Source organism: Monopterus albus, unplaced genomic scaffold (genome assembly GCF_001952655.1).
Source record: "Monopterus albus unplaced genomic scaffold, M_albus_1.0 scaffold26.1, whole genome shotgun sequence".
In the NCBI taxonomy this organism is placed as follows: Eukaryota; Metazoa; Chordata; class Actinopteri; order Synbranchiformes; family Synbranchidae; genus Monopterus; species Monopterus albus.
This window is the reverse complement of record NW_018127906.1, coordinates 3,132,376-3,159,535: the sequence shown is the minus strand read 5'-3', so window position 1 is coordinate 3,159,535 and position 27,160 is coordinate 3,132,376. Positions and strand designations below refer to the sequence as shown.

At 42.6% G+C, this 27,160-nt stretch overlaps 1 protein-coding gene across 1 annotated transcript in view; it reads right to left on the bottom strand.

Moving 5' to 3' along the window:
- The window catches only part of fras1 (Fraser extracellular matrix complex subunit 1), a 212,874-nt gene that overhangs the window by 76,579 nt on the left and 109,135 nt on the right, over positions 1 to 27,160 (bottom strand). Inside the window, exons 14-20 of the mRNA XM_020595163.1 lie at positions 22,209 to 22,352; positions 20,197 to 20,337; positions 19,315 to 19,455; positions 19,065 to 19,232; positions 10,972 to 11,112; positions 9,172 to 9,318; positions 938 to 1,093 (exon numbers count right to left, since the gene is read on the bottom strand). Coding sequence (XP_020450819.1) covers positions 938 to 1,093; positions 9,172 to 9,318; positions 10,972 to 11,112; positions 19,065 to 19,232; positions 19,315 to 19,455; positions 20,197 to 20,337; positions 22,209 to 22,352 — 1,038 coding nt within the window. The remainder of the gene's footprint in view (positions 1 to 937; positions 1,094 to 9,171; positions 9,319 to 10,971; positions 11,113 to 19,064; positions 19,233 to 19,314; positions 19,456 to 20,196; positions 20,338 to 22,208; positions 22,353 to 27,160) is intronic.

Below are 27,160 nucleotides of genomic sequence, written 5' to 3'. Positions count from 1 at the left end.
GATGATGGTAAGAATGATCATGGTGAGGATGATTATGATGAGGATGCTAAAACAAATTAGATTGAGGAGGATAAGGAGGATGTGACTGATGAAGATGAGTGTGATATGGATTTGGATGATTAGAAGAGTAAAGCTTGATATAATGACAAAGATAAGCACGATGTTGATGAAGAGGATGATGGTGATTATAATGATGCCGATGATGACGAAGAGGAAGCTAATAATGCAGAATAATCATTAGCGGATGAAGATTTTAATAATGTTGATGAGAATGATTACAATTATGAAGAAAAAGAAGGAGGATGATGGCGACGTGGAGGATTAGGATGATATGAAGAGGATGAGAAGGATGTTAGTGTTGAGATGGATTAAGATTTGGATGACTAATAATGAGGAAGACGATGAGGGGAAGGAGGATGATAAAAAAGATGAGGAGGACATGGATGTGAATGAGGATGATGATCTAATGACTGTGTGAGCAGGACAAGCTAAGATAAATTCTATACACTGACCCACTTTACCCTGATGAAAGTAATGGTAAAAGCTGGGAACTATTAAAAAGAATTAGACATATAACCACACACACATATATATATGAATAAATTTACTACGGCAGGTAACAGTAACAGTTTGGTTATCATGCCACCATGTAGAATGACCACACCGACTACAACTACTGTATTTGAGTCAAAGGAACGTGACTGACAGACCTGTTTATAAAACTGAGTGTTAATTGTAATATTAACTTCCTTCTGCTTGTTGTCAGGTCAGCGGAGGCTCAGAGAGTCAACACGTGACCTCAGTTTTCAAACTCTTTGGTTGATGAATAGAACATAAAAGCTCTGACTGGATTTTTCTTACATTTTACCTTCAGGGCAGCCACTTCCTGACCTCATTACTTGTACTGTATAAAGGGGGGGAGAACGAGCATCCTTACTGATGCAGGCTCCGTGCCAGGCGTAGCGGCCTCTAGGACAGTGAGAGACGCAGTGGTCACCCAGCAGCCAGGTCTTTGGCACCTTACACCAGAGACAAACACTGCCGACGCCCGTCTGGAGGTCTGCTGTGCAGCGCTGGCAGTCTGGGCTGCACACTGAGGGAAGGACACACACAGGAAGGAAGGATTAATTTCATATATCGTCATAATGAACACAAATAAACATCAAAGTCAGACTTGTTGACACGCTGCCACAGCTGCTTCACCAACATGAACTGCTTGAAAAAAGACTGGCCTGCCTTTAGAAACAACCGAGCAGGTCGTCGGTGCAAGCAGGTTACTGGCACCATTAGTTCCATTTCATTGTTAGGTGACATCTAGTGGTTGTAGTAATTATGATGGGAACAAAGAAGAAGTGAGGTGACAGGGCGAGGTCAGCCTGACACAGATGGCCGCTGTTTGTTTCCTGTTTCAAACTGATAATCGTTGTTTCTGTTAACACGACCAATTCATAACTGTAGCTGAGTTCTCCTGTTACCGTGATGATGGAAATCCTTGAACCATAAAAAAGTGCTTATTTTAACCCACATCATGATTAACAGGGTTGATATTGTGCCTAAACCTAACCCAACTGCGACGGTTCCTAAAAGACAAAAGCTTCTGCTGTTGTTTTGTTTGTTCAAGCCCAAAAACACTTCAGCTCAACTCCATAAAATGAGGATGTCTCTTCTAGAAATCCTGAACTTAGCTAATTACTTGTCTGTGAGAAAGAAAATTAGAAAAGCAAAAAAACTCTAGAAGAAGATGAAACACCTGGATTCTTTCCCAAGGTCTGTCTCTTCCTGCATCTTTTAGCTGCCCAGGGTCCGTTGAAATAAATGCCTGTGAAGCCCATCCTTCAGCTCCCCCCGACCCACAGACCTGAGCAGAACTGAGTGCGGCAAGTTCAGCCATAAAAAGCACAGATTACCAGAACAAAGAAGAACAGCTCTGTGGTGTTTTGACCGATGCTATCTGGGTTGTGTCTGGCTGGCACAGTGGTGGGCACCCTAAAGTCATCCTCCCATACCAAGATGAATATCTACAGTGGAAAGGAACAACAGGGCTCTGCAGGTGAGGAGGTTTATGTTGGCCAGGTGAGGAGAGCAGATAAAGAGGCAGATCACTTTGGAGTAGGAGAAAGAAAACAACTGTTAAGATCATGAAAGCACTTGTCTTTCTTTAAGGCAAATGAGAAAAGTCTGGAGGGATTACAAGGTGAAAGGGAACAAGTATCAAACCCTGTGATGAAAAGATCTGAGTTTAATCAAAAAATGAGACAGGGTTTATTAGAGGAAGACTAAAAGGAGGACAATACTTGTATTACACAAAGAGTTTAACAGTGCTTTAAGAAGGATGATTTAAGATGGAAGGTTTAAAACAGCATTTAAAGCAAAAATAATGAAATAAAAGACAAGTGAAATAAAACAATGCATAAACTACACCTGGAGCAACGTGAGTTTTACAGTATCCATGTGATAAATAACCAAATAATAAACTGCTGTTGCTATCTTTTCCATTTTTCTAGCATAAACTAAAAGGGGAGGTGTTTTTGTGCTTCTTCATCCTGCAAACACAGATATGTTTAATTTAGCTCTATTTCCATTACCTGATAAATATTTCCATTTACACTCAGAACTTTCTTTGGACTAGCATCCATTTCCTATAGCAACATGCTAAAGGTTTAGATATTCACGGTGCTTACACTGGCAGAGTCAGTACTGGCGTCCAGAGGGAGAAGTCCTGTTTACCTTAAGTGTCAAGTCTTAATAAAATCTGTGGTTCTGTGGTTTTAATTAACGCAAGTGGTAGACGGAAGCTGCTGTATTTGAATTCCTCCTGTCTGTCCCTACATGTTGCCCTTTAGTTCACATTTCAAACTCTGGGTTGTGGTACCGCTGTTTTCTTGTTTCACTTGTTTGCACGTGCACTAAGAGCAGACATTTCTTACCTATATTGGAGCAGCTTTTGTGGGAGTGCAATCTTAATTTTGTAGGAGAACTTTTTGATCCCTTTTCATATCTGACAGCTATTCTTGTCGGCTTGTGTGTTTCTGAAGAGCTGACATTTAAGTCAGACAGTGAGATTATAGTATTTCTGCCTCTAGAGCAGCATCGCCTCTGACGAACACTAGAAAATCTCAAACTCTTATCTCCTGAACATGTCATTCGCACAGGTGAGTCGCACAATCCTTAAGAAGCAGGGCCAGTATCAACCGAGCCAAAGAAGAAAACAAAGGACTTCCTCTCTGTCAACTCACATCCACATCTTTCATTCCACATCACTTTACAACAAAACACATATCAGCTTTCCCCCTGCCAACGCTGGAGGCGAGCTGGCTCCGGGTGCCAAACAAACGGCTCCATGGTGGGAAAAGATAACTCAGGTGTCAGGGTTATTGACTGTGCAGACTAAAACTGAATGTAAAAATAAAATGTTATTGATTTGGCTCCCTCTTTATGGCGTAGTTATGATTTTTGAAGCACATAAAATGGTATGTTAGAGTTATAAATGTATGACACACAGAGTGGATGATCATATTCTCCTGTTGGCCAGATTCATACCAGACACCATCCTATACTTAGCATGAGTCACAGAGGAGAATGGGGCCTAATGCCTCTCGATTAGCTGCTCCCTTGTGACTTGTGCAGCTGAAAAAAGATTAAACTTTATTCTCTAAAACAGTTTCTCTCAGCGATGGAGCCCGAGTGCAACAGCAGCTCAGAAAGCAAGAGGAACAAAGGTGGGACATCAAAAGACAAAGCGCTGCAGCGAGAGGAGCTGTGTGGTCCCGCGACGCTGACTTTACCCTGTCTAGACACGTCGCCCCAACAAAGAACAGATTTACAGACGCAGCTATTAGACAAGTTTTGTCTTCGTGTTCGGGTCTGAGTGAATGTTGGCTCAGTCTCCAAAAACCGATGTCAGACTGAGGATAAGGATCAGTCTGGAACGTGGCTGGGAAACACTTCTCTCTTGCTGAACATTATTCAAACATAGCTCCACTAGGCCGCTCAAACAAAGAGCAGTATTAATGCAGAACAACTGTGTCATATATACAAAGATGTGTTAAGTGTGAGGAGGTTTTATTTAGAAATGTCTACTGTACAAACAAGGAGCACAGAGTAACTTGATCTGTTATGAATTTTTACATGAGTATCTGACCTTTAAACTGTTTTTTCAAACGAGAAACCTCTACTAAACATTACACCCGGTGGTGACGCTCGCAGTGTTAAGGCATCATATTCCACTGAGCTGTCCATTTAGCTCTACAGCCGACTCCTCCTCAGGTTTCTCTAGGGGGAAATAAAAGATTTAAACCTTTCAAAATACAAGAGTCTTTGCTAATCCTGTCTTGCGCACAGTTAGTCAGTCAAATCCCATCACGAAAGAAATGCAGGTAGATCAAAGATAAGCATACAAACATTTACTATGACAACCACAAAGAATGAACAAGGGCTCATGTGCTGCTTTCTCTCATCATTGCCAGCTCAGGGTCACACTCAAACGTTACTGCCTGTATATAAATGGCACAGGTCTATACAGAGCTTAGAAGCTACACTACAACCAGACGTCAGCAAATACAACTGCGTTCTGCTTAATGTTTTATGATGAAATGATTTAAAGACAAGGAAACAAAATGATCAAAGGTTAAAGTGAGACGGCTCTAAAGGTCCCAAGATGTGAAAAATCAAACTAGTGTCACTATCAAAACTGGGAAAAGACACATATTTAAATGTCTGTTCAGCTAAAACAGGTTTTAATGCTCAGTGTTCTGGGAGAGTGAGTGATTTATTATTATTTTTCTCCATTTAAATTCATGTGGGGTCTTCAGCAGCAGAACATGACAAAAAGAGACATCAACAGCAGCTGTCGCTGTCAGCACTGCGTGTCTTAAACAGGCTACTTACTATGTAGGGTTTTTATTCTCTGTTGACCAGGAAGAAATAAGAAAGAACATGATCCCGTGTCTTTCTGTTGGCATGCCTTGTTTCTATGGTGATGCGTTCCTGTTATCCCCTGTGCAGGTCTATTTTAGGCTTCATGTGTAGCTAAATAATGGCTCTGGCACAATAAGCTCTTGTAGCTGTAAGTGTTGAGCTGTGCTCCAGAAACTCTGTCATTTGGCCTTTCAGAGCTCAGATCTCAAAATGTCCTCATCACTGGCTCTGAAGTTCTCTTCACATCAGTAATGAAAGATTTAGACAAAGGGAGACAGAGAAGAAGGGGGAGCGTGAGAGGCAGCAGGTGAGCAACAGTCAAATGCTCTCACGCTGATATTCCTCCTCACGGCTCATGATCCAGTGTGAACAAAGCCAATGTTCTGCATTCTAATTATGACCACATGGGCTTTGTTTGCATTGCCAAGTTTCATTTTAAGCTGTGATTTTATATTAATTTTTGAGACAGTTTGTTTGCATCTGCTTTCCAGTGAGACATGTCCAGTTCTTTTTACACTCAAAGCAACACACAGATGTGGGTATGTGACGTTCAGCCACGAGCTGAATCATCGGGACCAATGGGAACTCACCAGATCTGTTTCACCTGCTGAGACCTACAAGCAACTTTCCATCTGCCAGCTGGGACCCACCACAGAGAGGGGACCACCGCAAGCTGTAAACGGTGGTCAGGGATCTTCTACCACTACGTGTTTATATCTATGATCTGTGTCACAGGTGAGCAGAACAACATTACCCTGCTAGTGGCTCCTAGTAGTGTCAGTGTTGGAAGGAACTATCAATAACCACTTGTAGATTTAGTCAATCTTTACCAGTGATATGGCTGGTTTTTCCTGATGGCTGCACTAGAGGAAAACAGGCTGAACCCAGTATATATAACTGGGTGCTGAATCCTCAAAAATGTCTGTAGAGTGATGAAGAACAGGGACAGCGCTAAAATAAATTGACTATTTTTTCTTACATTGGGTGGATATTTTGAGCAGATGCCCGTCCTCAGCATGTCTTGTATGCTGAAGACGCCATCGAGGTGGGACGGGGGTGCGGTACAGGCTGGCACTGTTCGAACCTCGCTGTCGACCGGCCGACTCTAAATTCCCCATTGGTGTGGATGCGAGGATGGTTGTGTGTCATCCATGTGACAGTCTGGCCACCTGCCCAGGCTGGACCTCGCCTCCTGCTTAATGTCAGCCGCTTTATGATAAGGATGAAAATGGAAAGAAAGGCAGCAGAGCCAACAAACTGGTGTTTATGGAAAGAGGCAATACAGCCAGAATTAAATGATTTCAAACTAGCAGAAGCAATGGTCCAACAACAAATGTAATCTTTTACTTTTTTGGCATTATTATTGTCTCTTTTTATGGGTAAAAGATGTAGGCTTCACTCAGCGCCATTTCTGCAAAAACATCAATCAGAAATGAGCAGCAGTTCAGGGCCGAGCGTGAACGCCTTGAGCAGCGTCTCAGAGTGTTTTACAGACAAGCACTTATGAGATTTGGCAAATCGCTACACTGGAATGGTTGGCGGCAATAAGAGGGTGACAGGAGCTGTGACATACCAATCAAATGGGAGTTCCTGAAGAGAGACAGAGACAGAAAGACAAACAGGTGGAGAATAAATGAAGACAGCTAGCAGCGAGACACCTGTCTCTGATGGGCTGGGAGCAAAAGCCTCTTTGCCTTAAGAGGTCATGTAACAATGTTAGTTCTACTGGGTGGACAGACATAAGCCAAGGCTGTGTGTGTGTGTGTGTGTGTGTGTGTGTGTGTCATGGCCCTGCAGAAATGATGACCCCAGTATTTCTACAGCCCAGAAGTGCCATGAGGCATCTTTTATTTAGTAACCAGAGTTTGGCTGAGTTTGACCCATTTAAGATTAGGTTGTGTGCATGTTTGCAAACAAATGTGTGTGTGTTCAACCATGCTTATCTGCTAGTGTGCATGCGAGCCAGCAGTGTGTGTCTACACACACATGTAAGTACGTGTACTGTATTAGTGTCTGTGAGCTAAAACCTGGTTGTAGTTTCACATCTCCAAACTGTGTGTGTCATCAAAAACTAATTAAAAGCCAATGCGCCTATTTTCCCTCAGATCCTGTTTACCCCCTGTTATCTCTTCACACTGGCTTCCCATCGGGTAAACACGCCTGTTTTCAATCAGCCGCTGGTCCAGAATGGTAAAAATGCATTTCATTAACCAGAGGGAGGACGACAACAAGATGCCTTTCCACACAAACACTCCAATCGTCCCTTTTCTATTTATCTTCCCTTTGGTAGTTTATCATATTTTGCCTGCCACGGACAAATAGCAGTTTTGTGCAGTGAGGAAGAAAAGCACGGTGGTGGTGGTGGTGGGGGGGTTAAGAATACCTCAGGCTGGTGTTTATCAGCAAAGATCTGAGGAAAGCTCATCTTTTTCTGAAACTCACAACTACAAGCAGAAAGTGCTTTTTTTATTTACACCATGAAGAGGAGTTACGCTAACTTTTTCTCCAGGTCAGCGGGGACCCAGAGTTTTCACCACTTTAGTTTCGTAGGTTCTTCTTCACTGATATAAAGGTAACATTCCTCAACACAGAAACACGTGCTTTTCCAGAAAAGAAGGCATGACAACAGATTTATGTTACTGCTGTTAGTTTTAATCAGAAATCACAACGATCATGAATCACAAGACTAAAAGCAGCCGCATGACCTTCAGTTGTACTGTCCCCGGTGTGACTCCAAGCTGCAGAAAATTCAGAAGACTTCATCGAATCTCAGCTGATTTAAACTGTTGTTGTTTTGTTTGACTCCAAGCTGCAGAAAATTCAGAAGGCTTCACCGAATCTCAGCTGATTTAAACCGTTGTTGTTTTGTCGGGTATCACCAAAGTGTCAGTACCAGCTCACTGTCCAGGACGGGACGGCGTTGGACGTGGATTACTGAAATGCACCAAGACTGTCGTGTTAAACTTCTCTCCTTTTCTCCCTCCTGTCCATTTTTTTTTTCCTACCCATGTTTTGCTTTAATGAGTCGACCAGTTTTGCCCGTCCAGCTGTCAGACACCACATACAGTATGTCAGTTAGAAAATAAAAAGGACGTTCTGAGTTGCCATATTCTTTGCAGATGGCTGGTTGAGTAACAGCAGCAGCTGCTATGATTCTAATTGTAGAACACAAAACCTGCTAAATAAAGCATTAAAATTCAAATCCTGCAAACCGATCTGACTGAACAGGTTTCGGAGTGAATTCTCTAGTAAATATAAGTATTTAGAAAGTACCGGGTAAAAAGGATGGATTTGTGTGTCATGTTCTCAAACAATATTCATTTTAGTTCTTGAAGTCAAAGGCTACTCCACCAGAAATACAGCAAGAGAAAAATTGGATTAGTTCAAAATCTGGTGATTAAAAATAATCCTGAGTCATTTGGCAGCCAACTGAAATAACTAAACCTGTCTTTGTTGTCTGCTGCTGAGAGGAGAAAACCTGCCTTGTGTCCAGCTGTTCCTCTGGAGAATGAAACAAAAATGTTGTTCTCAGCTTATTTCAGCAATCACAGTAAAAAGTGTGACTTTAACTTCAGCTTGCAGCTTAAAGCCTCGCTCAGACAGCGTTAACATTCACCGTGCTGCTCGGTAATTTAACTCATCATTCCGGACAGGATTTTAACGGTCTAGAAATCACAGGTTATGGTCTGTAACATGAACATTCAGCAAGACAAAGACAAAACCTCCCCAGGGGGACGTAGGAGGCGTGGAGGCAGAGACGTGAGGCCGATGAAATTGAGTCATAAGTCTTAACACACAAGCATGAAATGCATATTGATATCAGTCAGTGAGAGTTACATTTGCAGCAGGCACCATTATCTCGGACAAATCTCCATAAATCTGCAAGTAAATAATAGAAAAAAAAGAAATTTGAGAATCACTACATTTTCAGTTTTTTCATTGTGAGAGCTGGGTTACTGCAAACAGGAACTGCTAATCAAGTTCAACATACTTTTAATGATGTTTTTGTGCATGAACAGCTGCTTTTCCCCCTACTGTGTTTTAATCAGTGAGTTCTGTTTGAAAATAAACTACTCCATTTACACTGAATTTACATTAGAGAAGGAGCAGCGAGATCACAGAGGAATAGGAGGTGATTGTGACTGAGGGAGGTAAAAATACAAGCACTCATGGTGGCATGTCTGATGAAAGCCTTGTGCAAATGGAAGACAAATACGCCCATCCACACACACACACACACACATTTACACTTACTGAGGCACTCTCCAGTGGCAGCATCGAGGAAAAGCCCCTCTTGGCAGCTCATCCTGCAGGAGCCGCTTCTTAGGGAGGCCTTCGGGGGGCAGGAGGCACAGTCAGCCTGGGAAGGACCAGTGCAAGTCTGGCAAGACGGGTGGCATGCTGAGAGGTGGAGGACACAGGGAGGAGAGGGACACCGAGGAGAGAGAGGAGAAAAGAGGGGGGGATATGTTAGAATCATGATAAAAGTGAAGTGAGAAGGACATAGGAGACAGGTAAGGAGGGATGGAGGGAAGAAAAGATGTAGCAGGAGAAAAGGAAGAGAGGAAAGAAGGGCAAGGGAAGGATAAAGATGGCAGAGGAAGAGAAAGGTGGGCAGTTGGGGAAAGACAGTGAGGAAGGAAGAAAGACAAAAAGGAGAGGTGAGGAGAGAATTTAAAGAGAAGGAGATAAGAAAGGAGCAAGACAATCTGACAGTCACTCTCCTTTTAGCTCTAGTTTGGTCTTTCTTCCACACCCAGTCTCTAACTTTGTGTGCTGCTTAGTGCGGCTTTGTCGGAGTTTGTTTACACGTCAGCTGGTACAAAACAGCTGCTGTTGCTGGAAACAGGAAAAAGGCCGTAGGCTGACTACAGGAAATACATTAAATGTGCCATAACACAAAAGCTAAAAGGTAAAAGAGTCTACGCTCTGTGGGGCTGTAGAGACAATGATAAGCCATCCCCTTCACATTACTCGTTGTCTTGTGATTCGTCACCATTATAGAAAAATATTGATTAATGGAGCTTTAGCTACACAGTGTGTCCTATAGCCTGCCATAAAAAGTAGTTGTAGTAAAACAGAAACACAATAGATCTTCAGGCTATCTGGATAGCTTTAAATGAGCCGATCAACACTGACAGAGACAAGGACAGCTAAGGAAAACATTTATTTATTTTGGCATCCCGGGAGCAAATTATCTGAGGCCATCATTCTTCTTAACTGTCTCTGTATCAGCCATTTCATTTACTTAACCAGTGTTTGGAGCGAAAACACAAATAAGAGAATCAGCAAATACCTGAAGCTGGTAGATGGGAGGTAGAAAGGGTCATCTTGGGTCAGAGACAAGGTAACGGATGGGAGGTTAGAGCTAATAGATTTTCATTAAGGAGGCAGAAGAGCAAACATGCTGTGGTAACTCGTACCAGCACACGTCCATACTTCACCTTCACTTTTGGTGTCAGGTGGAGTAAATGTGACCTCGATGCTCTGCTGTTCATTTGGTCACAAGCTGCTATGAGGTGTTTAAACACAACTAAATCACAAATGCTGTGGTGGTTTGGAGAAACTTTTATAGCCGTGCTTAACAAAGTTCGCATTCACTGATCCTGCTTTAACACTGAGCTGTTAAAAGCTTTCACCACTGACCTTCACTGAAAACCTGTCATCTATATTCTGCTGTGAACACAAACACTCATTCTGGAGCTTGCCAAATGACTGTGGCGTAGTAACAGTGCTTTTCATGACACTAAACTGATGGTAAATGATTCTATGTCACCTTGGACTTTGATTTAGAGGCACTGTTCATGACGGCGCCAACAGTTTAAGATGGCTGAACACAAAGAATCCAGGTCTACTAGAAACCGGCAGTAGTGGAGATTTCACACAGATGTCTTCGAGGGGGCCGGTTTCCAACCCTGAGAACAAGGACATCTTTGGAGAGCGCGGCTGTTCTATCCACTTATTCAAAGGGTTGTCTGGGAGGTTCGATTCTAGGGTTAAGGTTTGGTTGGGGGCCTGGGGAATGCAATGTATTGTAAGTGCAGCAGCTCTCACCGTGGCACTGCTTGTCCTGGACAAAGAAGCCTTGTGGGCAGGTGGGGACGCAGTGGCCCTCGTGCAGGCTGGAGGCAGAGGGACAGGATGTGCAGTTGTCTGCAGATGGCCCAGTACAGCGCCAGCAGGAGGGATGACACTCTGAAAAGGACACAGAACAGTTTGATATTCCTAAAAAACCTAAGAAGCCAGAAAGACAACTGTGCCTCCTCACTACTTTTCTATGGCCTCAATGACAACAAGAGAAGTTCCCATAAGACTTTGCTGCACTTTTACTGAATCTCCTGCAAAGTTTCATTTTTAGAAGAAAAACTACTCAGTCCTTAGAAGCAACCCGGCGCACGCTGCCACTGTAGGATGAGAAGTCAACTTTATTTTGCTGTGTACTGCTGTACAGTACTACTTAGCTTTAGTGCAGCAGCATATCAACATAAATACATTAAAACTAAATGGAGGACTGCTCTTCCTGCTGTTAAGGTATCCACCTAGAGTCAGCTGGAGCCTATGTATATCTGCCTGAACACTTTTCACCATCAGTCCTCTTATCCCACAGCCACTCTGCTGAATCTTGTTCCTTCCATATTGGCATGTTTGGAATCTGATTCTCAGGAGGTACCATCAGCTCCATCAGCTGCAGTAAAGTGACACTCAGATGAGGCCAGCTGCCAGCTCCACCGATCAAAGAGCCTGATCCAAGATCGCCGCACAACAGCACAGACTTCTGGAACATGCTCTGCTGCTCGGTTTGGACTAAAACTTCCAAAGGGATGAACATATCACAATATTTGGAAACTGTAAGCTAAGGGTTTAAAGTGACACCAGGTAAGTTGGCCTTCAGCTGGCAGCAAGGCTGAAATGAAACCTGACAAGTGAATGAACTAAACACATTGCGCTCATGTTTACCAACTCAGTGTGTCTATGATTCATAATGGTAAAGGAGCAGTAGAAGGCAAGGCCAGCTTGGTTCTTTACCACCTTTAAGTCACAATGTACATGGATGGCAACATTTTAAAAAATGAATTAATTACACTTTAAACCATCATTACATTCAGCTTTACTTTTGGCCACAGTGTTCTGCTGCTTGTTGTCATTTTTCATGCTTGGCCTCACATATGTGTATAACCTCCTGTCCCTGGATTGTTTACCCTTCCCTTACACCCCACACCACAGCAGCTCTGACACAGGCCTCGTGTGCAGCCTTTGGCGCCTGCTCTGGCAGTACAAAGGTAAACAGACCTACGCTATCATATGGGAGTGAAAGACAAAAGGTCTGTCACAGACTGGCCAGGAGCACCAGGTGTGTGTGTGTGTCTGTGTGCATGGCACGAGTGTTAAGCGTGTGTGTTTATAATTACTCCTCTCTGGATTCTTCGAAAGCTGTCAGCTGTATTCGGATCTTGTGTACGCACTGCATGACAGCCAATGGCAGGAGCAGACTGGTGCTCTACCTGCGCCAACACTGTGTGTGTGTGTGTGTGTGTGTGTGTGTATACTGTATCTCACCCTACAAAAACATTTACCCTTTGGGAGCACCTCAATGTCACAGCGAGAACTTTTTAAAGTCACTGTGGTGTCAGACGAAACCCATCAATCTGACATGAGATCACTTCCCACCTGCTCCCAGCTCCCTACCCACAATCCCCTTCTTCTCTGGCAAATATGGCAGCATAATTGGTTAGCTGAGATGAGAAGACAGCCCACGTGTTTCCATGATTGAGTTCACCACCCACAGGCATGTCTGTTCATCCATACACATTGAACTCATGCTGCCAGCACAAGTTACACACAACCCTTCATATCGCCAGTCACAAAGCACACACACACCCAGAGGCACATTAAACAGGATTCCTGTCAAACCTGTTTCATTAATAAGAGACTGATAGGCAGCCTCTTGTTGTGTTATTGCAGCTGGATAGAGGTGATTCCTTGCGAAGGTGTTCTCATCACACATAATCTGGTGCGTGTTCAGAGAATTGGATTCATCACTTTGGTTTGTGCTAATAGGGTCATAATTTGAGGTGGGTGCAGTCGATGAGGGTGTGATTTCGTTTGGCAATGCGAGTGCTCCATGATGCCTTCCCCAAACGACCCTCCTGGTGCAGTACAGGGCTGATCATTACAGCAGTGCAGCAGAGAGTTCAGCGTGAACACACAGCTGAAACTCAAGTGCAAGGCTATATCTCATTCCTCTGAAGTGTGCAACAGATCATTCACAGTGATTCTGCTACAGTATGTTTTGATACATCCAACCCCTTGAGAGATCATTCTGAGGAAATGGTAATGCAATGCAGTGGAGATACAAGAAAATCATGTCCAGTCTGACTCGAGGCTGCTCTCTATTCACTAGCAAAGACCATGGCTGATGAGATATTGAGAGGGAATTTCTTGACATCGTGAGACCGAGTGAGGATGGTTCGATCCAAGGTTCCCACCTTATATACCAATGAGATATAACCTCGCACTTGAGTTTCAGCTGTGTTCACCATCCTCATGATGGTGAGGAGTCAAGCTCAGATAGCGATTGATGACTGGAAGGCCGACGCTTGGATGGTGGAATGAGCGAGGAGTCCTTTTGAGATCCAGAGTGTTGATCAGAATAGTTGGAGGGAGACAGTGGACTGGGGAAAGCTTCTGAGGGTCAGCACGGTGCCTGAACTTGGCCAATCCCATATAAAGAGGTGAAGAGAGAGAGAGAGAGATACAGGACATATAGGGAAGGAGGGAAGGACACAGGAAAATAATAGTGCCTGGAGCAGAAGAATGTGGGAGCATTTAGCATGTGACACGCCTCTAGCGTGATCTTACTCCTGAATCTCCAATGTGCATGTTCCCAACGAGAAGCTGTATTCCTCCATGGTACCAAGTAAATTAAACTGAAACAAACTGTTGAATCTCCACACAGTACACATATTTATCCACTTTTTCAGGTCATTCGGGTTCCAAAGTTTAGACTCAGGCAGTAATACATGAAGCAGCAGCCCCAGCAGCCTCCTTGCTCCTCAGAACGGATATAGGAGCCTTGGAACGTCCTTGATCCTTGCTCAAGTGGAACAACTTCCAAGTTAAGGACTGACGATCGAGGACAGAATAACAATCATATAAGACACATGAGAAGCGGCCTTAGATTGGACAAAGTCAGGCTTGTGAGAGGAGCTAACTGGCAAGCAACACAAGAACACAAGGGTCACAAGTGCTGGAGTTCAGAGCAGGTTTAAGGGCTAGAACAAAACTGGCGAGCACATATACAGTCACAAAGATAAATCACCAGCAACACTATGATCTGTCAAACATTTGCTTGGTCCCAGTTTCTGAATGATCTTGAGAGCTGCTTTCTTTTTTAGTTGCATCTGTCTCACCTCACAATCTACCAATCATAAACTCTATTGCCAAGTATGTTAAAATACAAGGACTCTGACTCCAGCTCAGTGGGCCCCGATGTGCACCAAATAAAACAGAATAATAAGTAAAAACAAGAAGACAAACAACCATCCATTGATAAATATGTACATATTTGCTTCACCTGCATCAGTGCTGCATTAATTTAGTTTGTCCATCATAACTGCCCAAACAGCCAAACAAACAACCAAAAATGCCTGAGAGACAATTAATGTCTGTTATTATGAACAGTGTTCCAGGTCAGGTGTGTTTTAACCCTTCCTGTATGTGACATGCATTGATTCAACCTGTCAATCAAGCAGCATTAAACCTCCTACACACCCTGCACAAGCTTTACACTCTGGAATTTGCTCTCAGACACCTGATAGCTCGTCAGCTCCAGCCCACATAACGTGTCCAGGAGTCTGTGTGTGTCTGTACAGTAAGTCTGCGTGTACGTAAACACTAGAGTCTGAGAGTTTCATGTACATGTTTACACACCGCCCTCCTCCGCCTCAGGGCAGTCGGTGCTGAGGAGGTCTGATTATCTGTCAGAACAACACACACACACACGTACAATGGCCTGCATTGTTCCAAGTCGTACACCTGGACCCGCTGACACTGCACTGAGGGAAGCCTTTGTTACTGAGAAGAGATGCTGAATAGACCAACTGTGAATAGAGCTTTAATGACACGTCATTTATGCAGCTCATCTTCACCTCATTATGTGTTGAGCCTAATTTGGGAAATTTAAAGTGAATAGAAACTAGATAAGCGACACTTAGACACATTAGCTGGTGCACAATGTAACTGTGTTGAGACAAGCAGTTCAAATCCAATTTTCTGCACAACATGCAGAAAAAGCAGAAATCCAGTATTTAATTTTAGAGGCGGCTGAAACATTATTCAAATCACACAACTGACAATGAAGTTCAAACCAGATTCTGGCGTTTTTATTACCCAACTCTTCTCACCACACACAGCACAGCAAATATGGGGGACAGCGGGACGTCGACCAGGACAGCAACAGCTAACGTGTATTTAAATCAATTTTATTGTCGGACTGTCCTTCATCAGGGTCAATGAACAACAACTATATGAGCTAATGCTCATCTTTCTTTCATTTTACTTTGAATGAACCTACAAATCACCTGTTTATTAAACTCCACATATTGAAAATCGATGATATAGTAGTTTTTGAAACTGCTCAGGTTTTATATAAAGCTAACAAGAATTTATATTAGATGTATTTTTATGTTCAAGAAAATAAAAGTCAGGACAACCCTGAAAACAGGTTACTTTTGACAGGGAGTAATAATTAATACACATTTTTTAAAAGAGTAATATATTACACTTTTTGAGTAACAAGCCCAACAGATCAACTTCAACATCAATATCTGCTGCAAACCAAATGTGTTTTGTGACAAAAGAAATAAACTTGGCCCAGCATTGGCCTCATGTGACCCCAGAGATGAACGAGTACTACTGTAGAGGGGGCAATCCGCGCACTCCTTACCAATTTGTATTTATAGGAGACAGAGTGTTTGTCTTTTCCCATATGATTAAAGGAACCCACTTTTGCTGACGGCTATTCAATTCCACCTAAAGTAAACAACGGTGCTTGGCCTGCTGTGAACTTAAAAGCAAACTGTGTTGAGGAGACAAATCATGCTATTAGTTAAATGGCTTCCGGCTCTAAAATCCAAGTGATGCCGACTCATGACCCCCCGCTTCGCCTGCTGCAGGAATACATTTGCAGACTACTCAAGTGTGACCTCAAAGGGAGAATTTTACTTTCTGTACTGAGAGTTTGACTTGATGTACTGCAAAAAGGAGCAAAGAGGTTACAAATATCCATAACTCAAAAGCTACATTAGAAAGCATGATGAGTAATCTGTCACCCCTAAAAAGGCTGCAAACTCCAGTTTCAGAAAGCAGTGAGAAGGTTTCTAGTTTGGGTGATGCTCCCTCACACAGCAAACAACACAGGAACTGAGGAAAAGCCATTAGCAACAGCAGCAACAAATTATCATGTTTCCAAGCTTTAAACCGATCAGCTAACAGGAAACGATAAAGACATTCCTCAGAGCACCCTGTAATTGCTACAAACACTGAACTTCACTCGCACCTTAAAACACAGCTGCTAAGCAACTATAAACACACAACTGTGATTTATCTGCAGCACTATGGGAAATCCTAACAACCCTACACAGACTGCAGCATGCCTGGTCCTCAAACTCCGCATATCTGACGCGTCACTCGTCTCCTACACGCAAGCAGCTCATGCTCTGAAACCAAAGAAGTGAGAAAGGCAGCAAAGGCATCCTCATCCCCACCCCTCTGATCCAGTTCTGACTTTCCATGATATATAATAGTGTCATTCAGCACTGAAGCTCTGCTTTGTATTTTAATTTCCCGAGAGTCCACCATGTCTGTTTACCACATAAAAGATGGATGCATATATCTACAGATATAAACCTTGGTCTCATTCATCGTAGGTAAATCACTATTCATATGCTCTCTCCTACTGTCTACACTGCTTTCTTTTAGCCACTTCACTAACATCTAACATCTCATCAAGCCTTAACCTCAGATGTGTCCGATCAGAAATCAGTCATATGATCGGTCATTTTTCTCAGAGGTGTCGCCTCATGTTCGGCTTTCAGTCAGACTCAACTCACGAATCTGGTGACTTTAGACTCAACTTGGCAAAATCAAGAAAGATTTGAAACTTGCCTCTGACATATATGTTCTCTTCATTTCTGACTTCATTTCTTCCATGTAAACACGTTTGCCACAAAACTCTCAACGCTCCTCTTTTGAATCGGTCCAATAGTTTTTCGTGTGCAAGAGAGAAAAGCATGACTGGCAGCGTAGCTCTGCAGACAGAAACCCTGGGTTATCCGAGGAGGAAGCTGTTCGTTTTGGTTTGTTGAACACCTCTGTGTGATGCCTTGTGATATGATAAGATGAACTGATAAAGGATAAAATTAAATTCAAAAATAGAAAAACAGAACGAATTAATTTTTGTAGCAGTTATAAAATGCACAAACATTCCAAGGCAGTTAAACTAGTAATAGTTCATGAAGCATTAATATTCACTGCGTAAAAAAGAAAGATGATATAATCTTGTAGTGCAAAAGTGATTTTGTCTAATTTTGTCTCTGAAGCAAAAGAGCCCGACATCCTTCCTCTTCAAGATCAGAACAAAAAATTCATGTATGCAACAGCCATAAAACCACGGCCTGGCAGCGTGTGATCTGAGAGAAGGCAGAACGTGATGAGTGACTTGGCTGCACAGAGAGGAAGAGGCAGCAGGTAGAACAAACAACCCACTCGCTGACAAACACTGGACGCAGTGTGGTCTGCAGACACAAACAGACACAGCAGAGCAGCGACTGTTAAATGGACTGGATTCCACAGAACACGGCTGGAGGTGCATGGAAGATGAAGAAAACTAACTGTGGTCATTTAATCTGTCCTCTTCTCTCCATTGTTGTCCTGCTTTGTTTAGAAAAACAATAAAATACCTCTGGGCATCCTGGCAAGGAGGTGGTAGCTACAGTGGCGTGTGTCGTAGGTGGGTGTTAATCATTCTGACTTGACAGACTACCCCTTCAAACTTAAAGTCCACCTTAAAAATGATCCCATTACAAGGACAATTTCACAAACACAAACAACCTAATCAGGCGTCTCCACACACACTATCTACTTCTCCAAGTAGAAAAACAGTTCTGCAAAGTCTATACGCACACTTGTACTATCTTTGTGAGGACACTCATTGATATAATGCATTCCCTAGCCTAGCCCCTTACCATGACCTTAACCATCAGAGCTGAATGTCTAACCTTAAAGTGAGGAGAGTATTTTTTAGCCTTGAAAGATAGTTTAATAACATATAAGAAAGCCCTTCGTAGTGCCAGAACTGCATTTTATTCATCACTGATTGAGGAAAATAAGAACAACCCCAGGTTTCTTTTCAGCACTGTAGCCAGGCTGACAAAGAGCCACAGTGCTGTTGAGCTTAACATTCCCTTAGATCTCAGCAGCAATGACTTCATGAGCTTCTTTACAAATAAAATCACAACTATTAGAGAAAAAATTGGTCGGACCACTCCCACAGCTCTCGCAGATGTGCCATCTACTACAATGGCTTTAGAAACATCTGTAAGACCTCATTTATACTTGGACTACTTCTCTCTTATAGATCCCTCTGAGATGACCTCAACAATTGCTTCATCTAAATCATCAACATGTCTCCTGGACCCCATCCCGACAAGGCTGCTCAAAGACGTCTTTCCCCTAATCAACACATCCATACTAGATCTGATTAACCTCTCTCTATTAACAGGTTATGTTCCACAGGCTTTTAAAGTGGCTGTAATTAAACCTCTAACTCAAAAAGCCTACTCTTTATGTCAGCACTAGTTGCCATCATTCAAAAGAGAGCACTGTTTGTACATTTAGCCATTTGCTTTGTCATGGATTTTTCTCTGTGCTCTGACTGAATGTTGATGCTTTCATTGGGCCTGAACAACTCACACAGGTAATCATTACCTAACCTGTTTAAAAATCAAAATGATGGCATGACTGACTTGCTAATTGGCTTCTAACAGCCATGAGCAACAACAGCAGAAGCACAGTAGCTCAGCCTTGCAGGTGCTGCTTCTCCTGAATAAAGGAGAACATTTAGCTACTTCAGCGCCTCATGTCCTCACCTTTACATTTGTGCGTGTCATCCGGGAAGCTGTGTGCAGGACATCCGGCTGTGCAGACGCCATAGTGGAGGTGACTGGACTGCAGCAGGAGCGCTTCCTCTGGTTTGAGGCAGAACAGGCAGTCTGAGGCCAAAGGACCGACACAGGAACGACAGGACGGGTGACAATCTAGACACAATGGAGAGGAACAGTCAAAAGCAGCAGCTGAAAAAGAATGGAATACACAGTTAATTAAAATGCAATCGCTTACTGTGGCAAGTGTTGTCCTGGGGGTACAGGCCCTCCCCACAGGCCTCCACACACTGGCCTTGGTGAAGAAGCAGCTCACCAGGACATGAGGTACACTGGGATACCGAGGGACCCCAACATGAAGCACAGGAGCTGTGGCAGACTGAGGAGGAACAGAGAACAGAACAACTGCACCAGAACCATCGGTTTAAATATCTTTAATATTTTCAATCCTTTAGGACATTATATGCACTATGTAGTTAGGACTATGCACCTGGCGCGCTTAATCTTTTATCACAAAAGTGACCTTCTCTACTGTAGCTGCACAGAAAAGTGAAATTTCTATTTCTACACCAAATACCATAATTTTAAGTTTAAAAAAGGCATAAATAAGCCAGTTAAAGGTGCATTAAATAAGATTTCCCCCACAGTCTGATAACCCCAGTGACAGTGGGGCAGGATGTGGTGTCAGCTACACTCTTCTGGATGTGTTAGCATCTAAAGCTAACCTGTTTGTTTTGGTAGCATTAGCCACCTAGCATGGTCAGGATTTTACCTTTGTGTTGAACTAATCAGATTTTAATTTGGGAGGAACTGGAGCTTTGTATAACATCAGCAGTAACCAGAGCGTTCTACTGGACTGACATTTACTGTTAGTCAGCTAACGCTAGCTTCAGACTGGAGACTACATTTTGTGCAGTTTATTGCAACTAGGCATCTGTTGTTTAAGTCCTCGCTAGGAAACAGGACGTGATGGGAGGGGCAAAGAGTGGTTAGGAGGTCAAAATCGCCAACTGAGTAAGGGGACTTTGAGTTTTGTTTACAGCTGTTATTTTTGACGCCAAGAACGACCTGTTAAATATATAAAGTACACTATGTTGTAGCAGCTGAAGACCTGAATTACCTCTGCATCTGCCGTGGTTGTCCAGGTAATGCTGAGTTGGACACTGGGTGACACATTTCCCATGGTGCAAGGCGGTGCCTGGTGGGCAGCTCATGCACTTGGGGTTGTCAGGAAAACAGGAGGCGCAGGACAAGTCACAGGCTGTGAACCGTAGAACGTAAATGTTAATGGCTCCTATGACTGAATTATATTCAAGTAAGAGCAAAGTCTGTTAACCAGTCTGTCTCTTAGTGAGACGTTAGTCCAAACCTTTCTTCTATTGTTGGCAGGTATGTGTTTAGTAGCAGTTATAGATGTAGTTTGAACAGTGAAACAAACAATATAAAAAGCCAGGTTACAAACAAGTCATAACATGTCCAGAAACTCAACTGCATTCCCACCTTGTGGAGTGGTCCATATCAATGTGACATTTTGACATGCAAACATGGTCAAACAGATAAAATGGAGACTAAGATCAGTAAAAGGTTTTCCTACAGCGTGCTAGAGGGGAGAAAAAAGGAAACCGATCTAATCTAACCCAGGAGGCCCTGAGAAGGAAAGCTGAGAAGTTAAAAACCCTTCAGCTCCCTCCAGATGTTGACATTTTAAACCAGACCTCAAACACAAACTGGCATCTTCTAATGGACTTGACCTTTTTCCAAAAAGTTCCCCAGGATCTGGCATTTTCTAAAAGAGGGCTCCTCACTGAGTGTTTCAACTCTTCCATATGAGCTGCAGAAAAAGAAAAGTCTTCTTCACGCCCTCTGGGCGGTTTCAACAAAGGTGGGAGCTCAGCTGTATGCCGCTATGTTCTCTGTTGCTCCTCTTCATCTTACCACTCAGAAATAGAACCATCCATATTCATACAGGATCTCTTTCTTCATAGAACTTCTGAATCCTAATTATTGGAAGAGAGCTGTTAACTTTTGTAGGTTTGTTTGCTGACTCATCAATTAGGCACAACGTGGAGTGGATGACGGCAGGGAGCACCACAGGGAGGCTAACGAACAAGCCCAAACAAAGCCTCACCCCCAGGTCACCACTAGCAATAAACCTCTTACTGTGGAAAAAACAGAAGAAGAAGAAAATGCCAAAGAGCTCAGGAAGTTCAGATACAGTATGTTAAAAGTCTCCTTGGGAAAAAGGACCAAAAGTGTACTAATGGAAAAAAGAAAAATCCAAGGCACTCCTCTGGAAAAGAATGAATAGCCTTTACTCAGATGGCTCCCATGATGAGGATTAAAAACAATTCATATTTAAAGGTGAGTTACAGCCCACACTTAACGGCATAAAAATGTCTTCTTCAGAGTGTAACCTGCGTTTCACAGTTTTCCCTTAAGTAGACAAGAGGTAACTACAAACACCTGATGACAACAGGACAACAATCATCCCATATATGGCAAAGAACAAATACGCCAGCAGGTGGCCACACAGGGAACCAAAGAACATGCACTTATCAACCTCAGTGAGAAGAATCATGGCACAAAGACGGAGCAAAAACAATATATAGAGTCATTATTAAAGCATGGCCTGCACTAAGCTAAATATAAATAAGAAACGTTTTCTCTACAGCAAAAATAAACACTTTTAAATTCACAAGAAAGGACTGAAATCAATGTCGTGATTCAGTCCTGGATAGGATGTTCAAATGGTCGCCACTCTGAATGCTTCTAAACCTTCGACCGTAATAGTGTCGCGATCATGTTTAGTCATGGGATCTTCCACACGGCCTTTCCTAATTGCAGAAATCCTGGCATCTCTTAGTGCGGCCTACATAGAAGCAACCAGGATAGGTGATGCATTGAAACCACATTTATAAGTTCTCTTCAGAGTTTGAGGGAGCCGAGTATTGGTACCAGTGTTGGCTGAGAGATGACTAAACCTCTTACCAAGGTGATTCTGTCAAAAACTAACATATTAACCACAGTTAACATCTGGTCGTGGTCAAGAGGAACAGCAGGTTCCTCATACTCCTAAAATATTTCATGGCTGCCTTGGTCCTAAAGTGTAGTGTGGATGTGCATCAGCTTTACCGTAGCAGACGCCCTCTTGAATGTAGAAACCTGCACCACAGTCAGGAACACATTCCCCGTCTTTAAGCAAGTCAGCCGGGTCTGAACATGACACACAGTCCTTCTGGCTCGGCCCGTGGCACTCGAGGCACGACGCGTGGCAACCTGGTGGAAGGAAAAAACACTTACTCATTTCCATTCTTTACCTACACTAGGGAAATCATGATACTGTACATGATGTTTAATATGTTTCAAATGAATCTGTCTTCTATTACAGCACAACAAGTACTCCGACCCTTTGCTTAACTAAAAGTAGCAACACCACAGTGTAAAACTGTGTTAGAAGTCCTGCATTCACAAGCTTTACTTATGTAAAAGTACAAGTGTATTAGCATTCAAATACACTTAAAGTAGCAAAAGTAAAAGTACTCATTATGCAGAATGGCGCATTTCACATTCATGTATACAATACTATATTACTGAACCTTCATTGTGCTCATCAGTTTAAAGCTGCAGCTGGTAAAGGTGGAGCTAATGTTAACTACAACCCACACACACACACACACACACACACACACACACACACACACACACACACACACACACACAGTACTTCACATACTGCTGGGTAGCCTGTGAATTTTCCACCGGGGATCAATATTATTTAGCCTGATTTTAAAGAGTAACTAAAGTTGTCACATAAAATAGTGCAGTAAAAGGTACAATAATTGACTGAAATGTAATGAAGTCAAAGTATGAAGAAGCAGAACATGGAAATACTCATGTAAAATATAAACACCTCAAAATTGTATTTAAGTACAGTTCAGTAGTAAACGTACTTTGTACTACTGCATATATAGTTTGTAGTAAAAGGCATGAGTGATGTTATGAAATGTACAGAAAACAGGACGTTACAGCGATACAGGGATAAGTCCACAGACAGTACACATTTAACCAGGACTGCAGCAGCACTCTGCACGGGTCTGTCCATCCCGTGGGCCAGGTCCCGCCTCTCCAAATCTCCAATCAAAATCCATTCATAACTTTGTGAGTTATGCTGTGAACAAACCAACAAACAGTGGTAAAACCCCGTTTGTGTGTCTGTGTACTTGCTACATAGTGAGGACCAAAAAGTATTTTCTCCCTACAGAGTGAAGACATTTTTGGAAACAGGATATTTTGGCTGCTCCTCACTTTGTAAAGCACCTTTTTGAGGGTTAAGACTTGGTTTGTGGTTTAGTTCTGATGGGTTAGAGTTAGGATCAGGGGCTAGAGAAAGCATTATGTCAGGGGCTTTCACCTGGTTGTGACCCAGGGACCACCACTGTGACTAAGAAGCAACCACCGCTGAACAGAGAGAGCTCTATTTCAATCTTGAAAGTCACCTTGGCTTTTCTAAATTTCATATATTTTCATTTATTCACTATGGCAACAACTGTAATTAATGCATGAAAATGTGTTTAATTAACTAAAATAATCCAGGATTCCTACAAGGAAACTACCCCTCAGTGGGCCGCAGACCATGGGAATTATGTCAGTGAGTTTCCTCACAAAGATAGAAGTACGTGTGTGAGTGTGTGTGTGTGAGGGGTAGGGGGGTATTTTATAGATGCTGCTAAAACCAGCATTAACAACAGAGTGAGACCGAGCAGCAGGCTTAAACACTGAGCTGTGGGGAGCCCACTTAAAACATAACACGTAATTGTGTGTGTGAGAGGCTGTGAGTGAGAGAGAGAGAAGAAAAACCAGGAACTAGACACACACACTCTCCTAATTCCAGTGAATTAATCTTGTTTTGTTTCTGATGAAATGGGTGTAATGCATATGTGCACTTCTATGCGTCGCTGCATACATCAGCACATTCATCACCGTGTGTTTGTGTGTGACCATCGGTCAGTAAATAGAAACTCCAAAAACCTATTTCAGCACCAACTGGTATGATTACACATGATTTCCCAGCGGCCTGCAGGATAAAACCAGATGCCACAGCAAGTGCCACAAATAACGCACAACAAGGAGACAAAATCAAAGTATAAGGAATCAGAGGAGAACTGTGACAACTCTGTGATAGCTGACACTGTTTACTTCACAACTAGATGTCTTATGCACATTCACACACTGGTGTTGCTTGGTCCCAAACTTACATTTGTATTGAGAAAGAGGGGGTCCACGCCCAACAAATCCTTCACAACGAGTTCATGTTGATTAGATTATTATCTGAATGAAATCCTTTCTGTTCTTTTTCAAATGAACCTAAACGTTATCATCTACGTAATGTTTACAGGTCCATCAGATGTTCCAGGTGTTTCTTTCTCAAAGAACAATGAAATGTCGGCAGTTTATGGAAGTACGTTACTAAAAAGTTTGTTGAAAGACGGTTAGAAGAAGTGACTTGTAGACTGTTTCTATCTGCAAATACATCTGAACTCACAGGTGTTTCTCTGGAACCTTTTTCTGAAATCCTGTTGTAGTCTTTAAGCATCTTCTGTGTTAGACGCTCATGGAGGTGCTGTCACATTTCACCACCCTTTACTGAAACCTGCTGTGTATAAAGCAACTGGTTGTGGATCAAAAAGATTTCATAAAGCCATATTTCTGTGCACTGAAAACTGAAAAACACAAGATAAATGCTGTCTGAAACAGTACACTGAATATACTACAGGCCACGGGTAAGCCAAATCGCCAACTGATTCTCTGTATCTACAAGAAATTAGGTGAATCTGTAAGCAGAAGAAAGCTAAACAGAGCTATTTAGGTGAAAGGAGAGTGATTGAGATCAGAGGTTAAGAGGTAGAGAAAGGCTGAGAAGGCATAAACAGTGACCATAACCAGAAAGAGGAGATAGTCCCCTGATGAGAGCGAAATTAATTTAATCAGAATCATTTAAGAATTGGCTGTCAGTCCTATCCCTGTTCAGCCACATTAGTTGTTAGGATGCCATGAAATATCAGAAGACATGTCACATGTATGCTCGAGTCGGGCTGTCTTTCTATGCAAGCTTCTGTCCCCCTTACACTGCGCGACCATGGATAGCCGCTTCTTTTATATACAACAGTTTCCCCCCAGAAAGAACCTGCCAACCAGAACCAGAACCCACCAACCCTAGAACACCTGCTAACTGTGGGCAACAGCACCAGTTCTTGCCCTCGGGGTGTGTGTGTGTAAAGTCCATGGTGCCCCCCCAGCACGCTACAATACAGACAAGCAGGCCATGCTCACACAAACAGACTGATATAGTTCTAGCATTCCACAAGAGTGAAGTTTGTGTTTTAGCATTAACCTAATTTACGCACTCAGCTATGAGTGAAGAGGCTTTTCTGTGGTTGCCAGCAGTTATAATCCGGAGCAATGTGTTTACACGCGCCATTTTCAAGTACAGGTAGCTCATTAAAGTTCCATCACACTGAACGAGGCAGCTGTTTATACTGTGACACTCCCCCACTGGTTCACACTTATACTTATAAACACTTAGAGGCGCGGCAGGTTGCCATTCATCCTGAATGGAACCTCAAAATAGCATTCCCCTGTAATTCACGAGTCGAAAGCCTCCCAGCAGTGCGACCTGGAGACACTGCAGAAGGCAACGGTTTGCTACTTACTGTACGTGCGGGGTGACAACCCAGAGACGAACAGTTGAGGTTGTTTTGATTCCCAGAGGAAACAGAATGGATTTTCACCAAATCTAAAAATCACAGACATTGTGCATTTTAATGCAAATTTAAGATCCAGATGTGGGATAACAATCACTATATGTTTTCTATTAAAAATAACCGATTTAGAGAATTGTTCAGCCTAGGAAGCTAAATGTGCTGTTACCTTCTTACTGAGACAGTTTCATTTGGGTTGTCTCATCCGCACATGTTGTTTACTTGCTGCTTTTTATTTTGCAGCATTTTCTTGTACAAATGGAGCCAGTTTAGTCTCATCACATCTCCATCCAGTCCTCCCCATTTCCATCCCTGTCATGGATTCAGCTTCAGTAAAAGGCTACAAACAAGATGACTAAAAGAGATTTCTATTAGAAAAGGCATTGTGTTGACTCTGCATGTGGTGTGTTGTGCATGCTTGATATAGTTTTTATTACTGTGTGTGTTCTTGTGTTTGGTGTCACATTATTTAGTATGTGTGCGAAATAAAATGAGTTTTTTTTTTCTTTGTTCCTTTTCTTTCTCTTCACATTCATGGTGAAATATTGCCACCAAAGGTTACTCACAGTTTGGACTGTGGGTGACTAAGTGAACATTTTTATCAGCATGGAATCCAAATCAGCAGCTGAATTAAATGGCTAGTCTATCAGTTACAAATCACCACACTTTCTAAAGTGTACCACCACTTTTGAGATTGACTATCTATCTTTTGAAAACACCACTGGTTTCAGCTCATGCCAGCATGATATGAAAAATAACTTGAAGAGACCTGAAAAATGCTTCTTTCAAGATTTTTCTTTGCCATTTATGCATAAACAGACAGTCTAGGCATATAGGAATTCTTGTGCAGGGCTTTCCTGAAGTCAAGAGTTTAGATCCAAAAGAACAAACACCTAGTCTAAATATAAAATCACCAAAGAATACAAAATACAAAAAACAGCATTACAAAAGATAAAAAGTTGATAAAATTGTGAATACAGGAGTAAGATAGTAGGTAAAATGGGGAGTTTCATATATTGCACATGGTATTACACATAGTGTAATTGTATATGGTATTCTATTTAGTAGGGTAATGAGGGGTTATTGCACAGGTTTTTCACATTTTGTATTTGCCATCAGTCTAACTGCAGCAGGGAAAAAGCTGTTGTAAAGTCTTGTTCTGTGTGTGATGGTACTGTCCGCCCTGTTGTGCCTGAGGTTGTAGGTGCAGTTTTTGTGTCTGAGCAGAGTGGGAGCTGGGTGGAGTGGATCCCTGATTATGTTCTCTGCTATTTTACGACAGCACTGTGTGTATATTGGGTCCATGGCAGGCAGTTTCGTCCCAAT